General features: G+C 34.5%; 1 protein-coding gene across 2 annotated transcripts in view; it reads right to left on the bottom strand.

Annotated features, from left to right (window-relative positions):
- Positions 3,845–11,280, bottom strand: part of LOC107645612 (homeobox protein LUMINIDEPENDENS) — an 8,773-nt gene continuing 1,337 nt past the window's right edge. For both annotated transcript variants that reach the window (XM_016349680.2, XM_021103857.1), the window contains 10 exons: positions 10,915–11,258; positions 10,722–10,815; positions 10,540–10,633; positions 9,868–9,997; positions 9,736–9,787; positions 9,615–9,658; positions 9,369–9,457; positions 8,403–8,843; positions 5,682–6,232; positions 3,845–5,140 (listed from right to left, as the gene is read on the bottom strand). In XM_016349680.2, coding sequence (XP_016205166.1) covers positions 4,196–5,140; positions 5,682–6,232; positions 8,403–8,843; positions 9,369–9,457; positions 9,615–9,658; positions 9,736–9,787; positions 9,868–9,997; positions 10,540–10,633; positions 10,722–10,815; positions 10,915–11,258 — 2,784 coding nt within the window. In that variant the 3' untranslated portion in view covers positions 3,845–4,195. The remainder of the gene's footprint in view (positions 5,141–5,681; positions 6,233–8,402; positions 8,844–9,368; positions 9,458–9,614; positions 9,659–9,735; positions 9,788–9,867; positions 9,998–10,539; positions 10,634–10,721; positions 10,816–10,914; positions 11,259–11,280) is intronic.

Below are 11,280 nucleotides of genomic sequence, written 5' to 3'. Positions count from 1 at the left end.
ACTAAGTGCTAATTAATTTTTGTGTAATAATAATAATTTTGTTTACATTATTATATTATCTTTTAATTAGTTGTTAGGATTTATATTTTAAATTCAAATTAAAGTCAATTAGGTTTTAAAAAATTCTAGTTATGAGTCAACTATAAAGTATGAATTAGAGATGTATACTTGTATAGTATCATATTTCTCTTGCTTAGTACAATTAATTACTTTTTTAAAATATTTTTTTATCTTTTCTTTAATGATGGTTTGTGTTCATAAAATTGCTAAGATCAATCCTACAATTAATAATTTATGTGTATGTATACGAGTGATAAGGTTATGGACATTACCGAGTTACGAAAATTTTTCATTGCCACCTTGTGTCTCAAATGTTTAGTATAATCAATTACTTTCTTTACATATTTGTCTTATTAAAAATTTCTCTACCTTTTTTCAATGGCAGTAGGTATTCACAAAGTTATTGAGATTAATTCTACAGTGAAAAATTTGTACATAAATGAGTGATAAGATTATGGACAGTTCAATACTACCAAGCTACAAGAATTTTCTATTGCCATGTTCAATTGAGATGATTTGCTTCGATAAAGATGTGAATTTTTTGCCATCTTTTAATTAATGTTGAATTTGCATTATTGATATGTGTTTATTATTTACTATTTTTATTTGTTCTTTGATTTTTTTGTGTTACTTATAGATTATGATATTCATCAGAGATCACCTTTAGTTATGAGATTAACCTTTTATTTGCTTGGAAAGCAAAATATCATCTTTAAAGATGATGACAATCTTAAAAAAATCATGGATTAAGAAAAAGAGAAAGGTACGATGTTCTTAGCATAGATGGAGGCAAAAAAAAAAATTTGGAGTAAGTCAAACTTTAATGTATGCTGAGTTTTCAAATCAATTTGTTTATGATAGAGAATAAAAAAAATGCTATTCACGCAAGAGATATTATTCTACCAGGAGGTTAAACTATGTTTCACTGGTTACATGTGATACCTACTGTATGAGAATTTCGTTAACTATTCAAAAATGTTGCACAACATATGAGTCTATTAGGACAGTTAATGGAATTACATATCCTAACTTTCAAGATGCTTTCTATTTTATGGAACTACTATGTGACGATAAAAAATTCGTTGCAGCTATTAACGAGGTATGGTCATCAATTGAAAAAATTGCTTGTGATACTATTGATATCTAATAGTGTTAGCAAATCAAATCGTATTTGGAATGCAACTTTGACATTATTGGCTGACGGAATACTATATATGAAGAGAAAAATAGTAAAAAACTAAGGTATTTTACTATGTGGTAGATCATTATGTAGGACTTTACTTGACAAAATTAGTGTTCATCCATTGACAACTTTACATTACTTTGTCAAGAGTTAAGAGTCGCAATGGCTTAAACGTTCTAATTTTAGATGAAGACAACAATCCAAAGTCATCAACAACAAATATCGTGTTTAAAGAAGTTAATAATATTTAGGTAAGAAAAGTAGTATTTTCATTTAATAACATGTTATGATTTACACTTTTGTACAAATATTTGTCATAGATATAGCTAATCTATTAACTATAATTTCAGACTTGAAATAAAATATGTAATATAAAGCACAACATCATATGCCAATTGCTTTTCTAACGAGGTTAATAAAATACTAGGTTGTCGACAAATTTTCATTAGTCTTATGATATAAAGTTTAATATAAAATTGATATGCTACTATTACAGTTATATATGTTCTTATTTTTTCAGATCTCTTTTCTTATAATTTAAGAATATTATAGACTTCAAACTATTTCATTTATATTTTACTTTAAATAAAAATAACATATTCAGTACATTTATATTATATAATGACAATATATTAAATTTAAAAAATTTATAATTATAAAATATTATTTTTAATTTACCATGTCAAAATAAAATGTAAGGCTGTGCATCACAGGAGTTTAACACTATAATATTATAAAATTGAACAACAATAATAGTGAAAATTATAGTTTTTTATACGAACACAAATAAAGATATCAAGTAATTTTTTTTCATTTTGTTTATAAAGCATACGAATTGTGAAGTTGCTGAAGCTAGGCCCAAATCATGTTCTGAACTCTGAAAGTAAAGCCCAGATCTGTATCTTAACGGGCCATCTGCACGAGAGCGGAAGGGTAGTTCCGTCTTTATATACAAAACCCTAACCCTAATTAAAATGTTACATGGCTTCTATTTATACGGCAGAATTGAATATCCAATTCTCTTCATTCGACTGTGCTAGCTACTTCTCGCAACTTCCCTCGTGTTCGTCAATGAGTTTGTGTCTTCAAACTTTTAAATGGCTTCTTCTTGTTCAATCAATTTTTCTGTGCCGTTCGTTTTTTTTTTTTTAATATTTTTTTAAAGTTTTCGTGAAGGCGATGATGTTGAAAACTACCTATTTTATGAGGGAATGGAAAATCGTCCCTTGTGATTAGAAATTACCAATGGATCCTTCTGAGCCTTTTTACCACTTCAGATTTATGGTTGTTATGTCTGCTTTTTGTTTCTTGAATTGTTGCAGCAGTTTTTGGTTTTCTTTTCATTTTTAACTTGTTCAGATTTTGAAATTGAGATAGCCATTGATGTGATGATATCTTGTTTCCGAATTTACGAGTGTGGACTATAAACAATCAGACTACAATTATCTGATCAATGGCTATGCCTACTTCAAGAAAACCATTTCTTTTTCTTCAAAATTTCTTGGCTTTTTTTTAATTTTTTACTTTTGTGAAGCATTGACATTGTCATTCATACTGGAAATTGATTTTCTTGCTCTAACTTTTTGTCTTTTTTTTTTTTTAAATTTAAACAAAGTGCGGAATTTAAAAGAATCAATGTTGAGGAGTCAGTCATTCACAGGAATCTATTCTCTCCCATGCTACAGTTTTATAAGAACAAACAATATGGCTTCCAAACATCTGAAGGAAATGATTGGATGAGAATGAAATGTTTAGAATGATACCAAAATCGAATGGTAGGAAGCCATTTGAATTTATCAAAACTAACTTCTGGTGCACAGAGAAAAAAAGAACTATGAATATAAGACGCATACATCACTTGATGTTCAGACAAAAAGATTGTCAAGGTTTATTGGGGGAAACTCATTGGATTATCGGATCCTATTGCTTAAAAAAGTGGGTTAATAAGAAGAAAGGATCTGATTAATATGGCTCAGTTTATATATAAAGGTTTAGTTATCATGGGTTCTTGGGTATATATTAAAATTACCAATCAATTTATTATAAAAAAATTGTGCAAAGCTTGATTCCAATAAAATTGTTGTGCATCTATTAAAACAAAATATTTAAAATTTTTTACTAATAATAATTTTAACTTATTTTCTAAGAACCATGTTAGCTAAACCTTGTATATAAAAACACTTGATTATAGAAAAAACATGAATGGAGAGAAGCCACAAGACTATTACTGAGCTGTTATTGACCATAAAACTAACTCTTCGATCAATGTTAAGTTGTTAACTATTACTTGATAGATGTACTTTGTCTTCAGTGCATCACCTTGCCACGAGTACACAATATTATTGATCTTCTTAAATGAAGCGCTTCGTAATTCGTAGACCAAGGCAGGAGCTCCCAAGAGTGACATCACAATGATTTTTTTTTTCTTTTTAATTTTCTTTTACCCAATCAAGGTTTGAGTAAATGAGTTTTATTACCTTGTTCCGCTCGATATATTTCTCGTACTTCATATTATGTAAAACTAGAAAATTCTTAATGGAATTTTATTTTGACATGTAATCTAAATTCTGAAATGCCCTTAAAAGGCATGGGAGAGGAAGCGAAAAACCAAAAACACAACCATTCTTTCTTTTTTCCTTTTTTCTTTTTTGAAAATTCAGAATTCGGATTGAGATCATTAAAAATTGACATACAAGTAGAAAAAAAAATCTTGACATCCGCGAGTACTTGAAGTCTTGAACATTACGCTTATCCTACACTACATCCACTTCCAACCGAAGCCAGTTTTAGGATTTTAGGGAGCCTCTCTCTCTCTCTCTCTCTCTCTCTCTAAGGAAAATCCTTTTCATCAGGATGACACAATCAAATTCTACTGTACATCGGGAATATTAATGAGTGACGTAAAAAATAGAGTAAAAATCCTTCGAACTATATCATTTGTGAACAGAGTAATCATCGTCTCTCGTCATGCCACTTTCTGTTTCCCTGCCTAGCAGGGTCCCAATGTCCAGAAGAACCACGCTGCCTTGACCAATCAGGCCTATGGTTTCTTCCATGCTGATTCACTCTGGACTCTGGGTAACTCCTACCAGGAACATACCTAGGATTTCTAGTTGGACTATTATCTGGGCTCCATGTTTCATATTGTTCCCTTGTTGCATGATTGTTTCTATCCCAAGAAGGACCAGCCTGCATGGAACCCCCAACATATGCATTGTCATAGTAGTTTTGATTTCTATTGGAATGGTAACTGGATGATGGCACATCTTGCCTAACTCTCCAAGAATCTGAAACTTGACCTGGTTTTTCAATTTGTGGTGGTGGATAGGAATGTACACTGTTGCGGTATGAAGGCTCAGGGAAATGGGCTTGCTGAGAGGCCAAGTGTGCATGTCTTTGTTGTTGTTGTGTGGCTGAAAGTGAAGGGGTTGTTGAGGCCAACCTGAAGGATTGCGGAAATGAATTAGACAAACCGTCTTCAACACTCATATTAGGTACTGGTTTTACATTACTGGTGCCGTTGACCCGCATCGCTAAAGGTGAATGTGCGCCGGGTAAGTTAACTGAAGACGGATTTGTACTTGTTTTGTTCTTCATGGTTAAACCTATATCTGAGAGTGGTGTTTGTTGTACATGCAGAGAGGAAAGAGAGAGGGGTGGTTGCATCTCTGTCTCAGGTACAATAGTTGCCTGAGGCAGTGAATATGAAGAAACTACTGTGCTAGTGAAGGGATTTGAAGATGGAAGCGCCATTGTTGGCTGCTGCCTTATTACTGTAGTGCCGATTGCTGGAACCTGAGATATTAAGTTGGTAGTTGCCACTGCAGGATAGCTTCTAGCTGGTGCTAAGCTTTGCCGTGAAAAAGGATTCTTTGGTGGCATTGTGCTCCATCCACTCTGAAAAGTTGTTAAAATTGGAAGCCGTCAGTAATACAGAAAAACCAATTTTCATTTTACTAGACATTTATGACTATATTAATGATTTAACTATTGTTTGCATGTTGAAATTGCAATAAAATAGTGAACGGCCGTTCATGCATTCTTGGTCAGTTAAAGTTTTTTTTTTTTCAGCACCTCCCTATGAACATCACAGCCCGAAGGCCAAAAATATAAGCAGAACTATTCCACGGGAACCCTATCAATACGAAATTCTGAGACTAAACCTATTGGTTATATTTATTATTTGCTAGTATGGCACTTTTTACATTCATCGAAGCACACCGTGGAACATAACAACTTGACCATAACTCCCTCGGGGAAATGGGGAAGAACTAGGAAATAGAAATAACTCAATTAGGAACTTCAATTTGGGCCACGATTGAAAAACCCATTTCGAGCTGGGATGGCTAAGTGGAGTGTGCATGGAACTGCAATGGAAGATATCAAACATGATAACATCTTTGACAAATAGTTGTAGTATGAACTCAAAGTCACGCACCGTTCTTGGATCACTTGAAGGAGTTGGTGAGGGGAGTGAAACTTCCACCATCTCTGTGGGCTTTGCACTAATGCCATTTCCATTATTTGTATCATGTGTACCCAAGTTCATATCACCTCTCTTGATCATGTCAAGTACCTTCACGGTTTCCTCACTTGGGATGCTACCACCTTGTCCCGAAGTTAAGGCAAATACTAAGTCTGGATTTTTAAGTAACACTGCTAGCAGTTCCAAGTCAGGTTGAGCAGTATCAGCTACATTACTGGTTGAAGACGGTGTGGCTACCCCTTGAACAGCATGAGTTGCAACCTCATCAGGGGCAAATGCTAGTTCTGCACCATCAACATCCGGCAGCTGTTCAATGGGAATTTCCAGTGTCAAAGTGTCATCATAGTCCATCTCGAGGTCCCATGGCTCTTTGGGATTAGATGGTATCTCTTGGACAGTCTGATAAATAGTTTCCTTCTCCCTGCGGTTTCTGTTTTTCTGGACATCAACCTCTTTGCTATTTTCACCAGCACCAACACTCCATGTATCTCTGAGTTTCACTTCTGCAAAAAGGGAAACGGACCAAAAAAAGAGGAAAGATTTGAAAACCAAGGAAAATGTGACTGAATAGTTGAAGAAAGCAATTGGTTAAATGAGTTAAACAAGTTAAACATGAACCACACAACAGGCAGCAAAAACAAAATGATTATGACAATTCCACTTCTCCAGGATTATTTCACAAAATTTAATGGTAGAGTAGATTCTAAAGAAGCATCCAATTAAACTTTTGGGGCTGCAATTGAATGATGAGCACCGCATCTACATACAATAACGAAAAATGAGAGACAGGAAAATTCCAATACCAAAGGCTACATTCTTGTAAAGAAAATGGTGGTAAAGATTCAATTGTCAATAACTGATTTCCATCTTATTTGACGATTACATTCATGAAATGCAAGATTCAGAACTTTCACAATTAACTTAGTAGTAGAAACTCAAATGAAACCACCGCACTCCTTCATGTGTTATCCAGAATTGGATATTAGGTTATAAATACACTACTATTATCTAAGTTGCCATTTCGAAAGGTGTAGCCATACACCAGAGTGCATCATAGACATCATCCGATTGACAAGCAGTTGGTATTTAAATTTTACAGTCCTTAAATATTACAGCCAACAAAAATAAGCTCATATATGCCAATCACGTCTCAAACTACATTAGCACTGCGTTTCATTTAATTATGGCAGGGAATATTTATTTTACAACATACCCAGAGTTCAAAACCTTGCAAAAATATCAGTAACAACTTGCACAATTCATACTCCATAACCTAGGCTGCTCTGTAGAATAATATGTAAAGAAGATGCTATGATTAAAATCACAAACTCCTTGACACCATTGATAAATAACAATGCTCTACCCAAATATGTGATTATGATTACAAATTACAGAATAAAATCGCCACTTCCAAAATGTAAGGTTTTCAAGTGGGACGCAAAATACCACGGGGCCAATTATTTGCTCAAGGATTCTACAACCAATGCTTCAGATTGATTTAACTCATCAATATCAAATCGATAAATAGAATGCATGAGGGCGGATATAATAATAAAATTAACTTTTTAAAGTGGTGTTCTCAAGCATAACTATGGTCTATGGTGAATTTTTTGAGAGGGGGAGGGATGTTGGACAGTTAAAACCGAGTTATATTTTGTGAAATTCAGAATTGTAGAAATCTTTTGTTCGGCTGAGGAACATCCAACTATTTCTGTCACTACTATACAACAGAGATCAGAATCAGGTGAAGCATTCAAGTGAAGCATGGCAATTCCCCATTGATTTTCCCAATACAGCAAAAAAGTTATAATAGCATTAATACTGTATCGCAGTCCAAACCAAATTCATATAAATGTAATTTGATTTCCACGTGGCCATGGCAAAGGTGCAAAGGAATAGAGCACATATAATTCTTATGCATATGATATTCTTTTACTTCAACTTTTGATATTAATGTTATTGCGTTAAGAGTATTGGAAGAATGATCATAAGGCTATTGCAAATTTGTTAAACTGGTCCTTTGTCACTGCGATGGCCTTTTTGGCATTTATAATTTAGTATAACTCTTAATATTCAATTATCAGCAAACGAGAAATCATGCTCAATCTTCGTTACAGATTTAGGACAGTCACCACTTTAGCACAAGTGTGCAGAAGAGGTGTGGTAAAATGTTTAATTTGAACCAGTGGCCGATGTTTGGGCAATCATTAAGGATCCTGAAATCCTCATAAGAATCTGAGTTAGTAATCGAACCTCAAATCCAAGAGACAGATCTGTAAAAGCAATCTTTGTTAATCTCTTGAAAACATAGTAGAATTGTTTGAGTATATACTTTATACAACTGCCCAAAACACCAATATTAGTTACAGAGAATGAGGTTAGACCATAATTCTTGGTGTACTTATATAAGGCTGGAAGCGGAGGAAAAGGGGAAGGTTCAGTAAAGAGTTAGCCTAGAAAAAACATCTGAATCTCCCTCCAAGAACATGAGCTGAGATTCAGCTAAGACAAACCTCTTTTAAACTCAGTATTAGGAAACCCCGAAATGTGGTCTGTTCCCACTGTGTTCCATATTTTCTTTTCCCCCAAGCTGTCCAAGTGTTTAAGCAATTTTTCTATCCAAATATTATAGGCATATAATTGAGGGAACCAATAAAAAAGTTGCAAATGTACCTGCTGGTGTCTTCCATGGGATTTGCACCCGCTTGCACTTCTCCCACACTGGTTCATTTGCATCCATTCTAGGTTTAGAATAAGATGTTTCCAGCCTATTAGTGGCCTTACTAGAGGGAAGCAATGAGGTCCTTTTATCATCTTCAATTCTGGGTGGAACAGGAACTTTAGCAGAGCAAGCTGCAATACTGGCCTGATTCGTCTGATGCTTATGCAAACCATCGATCTTCACATTTTTATTTTCCTTGGAAGACCCATTTTTTGCATACTTACTCTGCATGAATAAAGCACGCATTTTCGCTTTCTGTATATCATCAGCAGACATAGGACGACCTTGATTTATAGGGGCTACTCTTGTCGCCTGTGGGCTTCTGGTCACTGATTTTTGGCCTGGCTGTTCCACCAGTTGCACTTTTCTGCGCTCTCTAGGGCCATTTGATTCTGTTAGGGGTTAAGGATATGAAAAGTGAAGAAGTCTGTATTTTGAATGACCCAACAACAAGCATTACCAACTGGCAGTTTTGTTAAACTTCCATTGGAATACGGAGATTTTAAATCATTAATTTTATCTTTGAAAAGTATGGCAGTTTGTCCTCTAATAATAATGTTATGTCATAAAAAATAGTCAAAAACTTATATTTTGCAAGTTCAAAATGACATTTGATGACCAAAAATTATCATTTGAGGACATAGTTAATGTTACTAATCTTTTAGGGTTACAAATTCATACTCAAGAAAATCAAAAGGCACACACTGAAGGTTTAACCAAATTTAATTTATGAGCCACCCATCATCACTCACGGCATCATTCAAGCCCTCCCCCCCTCATTCTTATATTTCTTGTGTGATCTAAAACACTTGTGGTTATGGATGGAAATCTGTCAGCATTCTGCCCAATCCAAAAGGGAAAAACAGAAGTCACAAGAATAAGTCAACCCAAAAGAAAACATAAAGATCCATGGATACGAGATGAAGATACACCAAGAGCAAGCTTCTTATTAGAATCATCTGAGCTGGATGGCAACAATTTCACAGCTTGGGAAGATTCCAGTTTCCTGAACAAATAGGGAAACAAAGGTGAGTACTAAGTGATGTTAATTAAACAGATATGGCCAAAGAATCATACACTCGACTCAGGATTATTGGCACAAATACTCATGGGAATAAAAATAACTGAATGCAATAAAGCAAGCAGCTACAACCTATACACACCTGAAATTATCTGAATGATCATTAGAGAGAGCAAGAATGTCTTCCTGAAAACAAGAATGAATTATTAAGAAAAAATGAAAAGCCAAAGTCAGACAAAATGCGTCTCTGAGAAAACACTTACATGGACATTCATATTTGAATCCCATGATTCAGAGCCCATAATTTGACCAATACTGCACGGATGAGAATATACAGTTGAGAAAGGAGGTTCAACAAATTCTGCATGGAAAAAGAAAAAAATACGCAATCTTGCCTCTCAGAGAACATTTTATCTTTTTGACCATCATTAGAAAGTTTAAAGCCATTGGGTTTCTTCATTGCTTGGTCCCTTGCTAATAATTTGCTCCACTTCGATAACAAAACCCTTGCCCTGTTTGATATATCTGATCCTCAAATCAGTGAGATTATAATTCACAAACTTTATCAAGTGAATACAACTATTGGCTAAGAAAACAAAAAGCTGCAGTCCTCCAAAATTTATATTTAAAGTTATTTACGGGCACTAAGTGTGAGATCATTTATATTATTAACTTTCATATTAATCAACCTTAAAATGAATTCTGTAGCTCAAATACTAAACCTAACATATCTTATCTCTTAATTAACTGGTTGTCAAGAAAGAGATGGGAGCTACCTTAAGGGAAAAATTAGATTTAATTGTCAACTCATCCCCCGCCTTCAATATCAATAACACCATTAACAACTATATGTACTAGAGCAAAATATTTAGAAGGTCTATAACAAGATATGTAAGGCAGTTATCAGTACCAAATCGTTCTACTACATAATAAGCTATCAAACCACCACATTCAGATGCAATCTACAGATAATATAAGGCCAAACTAAGGCATTCAGAAAGGTGAGAGCATTGAGGGAAAATCATAATGCCGGATGGGCACTCAGACAGGAAGAGCAAAAAGTACACCTGATGTCCTGTAGAACCGCAATCTATTAACACACGGCAATATAGCTGATATGTGTGTAGGAAGGGCTTTGTGTAAAGGCAAATGACAAAGAACCTGAAAACCAGTTAACCAAAGAGTGATATTATTTAGTTATGTGTGAATTGAAACAAAGCAAACACTTAACCGCAGGATCCAAATTTACCTTCAAGATAAGAAGGAGGACACTTGTTTGCTCTTCAACAGCTGCTACACTCAACCAAGTTGCTAAAATCATCACACCTCCTCTGGTCAGAAACCTAAAAGCATACAGCACAGAAAGTCAGACACTATATAAGAAAATGTAAATAATTAAAATCCAACATTACTAAACCATTTTAGAAAAGTTAGTAATGTACCACAACAACACTGAAAAGTTCTGTATTGTCAATATCCACTCCATCAGTTTCTCCTGCCCAGAAAATGACTCCTCCTTCTCCATTAGACTAAAAATATTATCAACAAATTTCTTATCTAAGTCATCTAGGTCAGACAAAGCTGCATCCTGCGTTGAACAAGATGCGCCTTCAGCATTGCTGGGCATGATAGAATTTAAGGGAGCTGGATTTATTGGTCTCATAGGATCAGAGTTTATTAGCTCATCATGAGGTTCTTCACAAGAATTAGATTTTAATGCTTTCTCCCTTGACGACAGAACAAATCTCCTCACTCTAGACCGTTGACCATTGAAAAAGTCACGCACCTAAAACCAAAGTGCAAAAACT

Source organism: Arachis ipaensis, chromosome B06 (genome assembly GCF_000816755.2).
Source record: "Arachis ipaensis cultivar K30076 chromosome B06, Araip1.1, whole genome shotgun sequence".
NCBI lineage: Eukaryota > Viridiplantae > Streptophyta > Magnoliopsida > Fabales > Fabaceae > Arachis > Arachis ipaensis.
The sequence above is the reverse complement of the archived record's forward strand: the minus strand, read 5'-3'. Positions and strand labels throughout refer to the sequence as shown.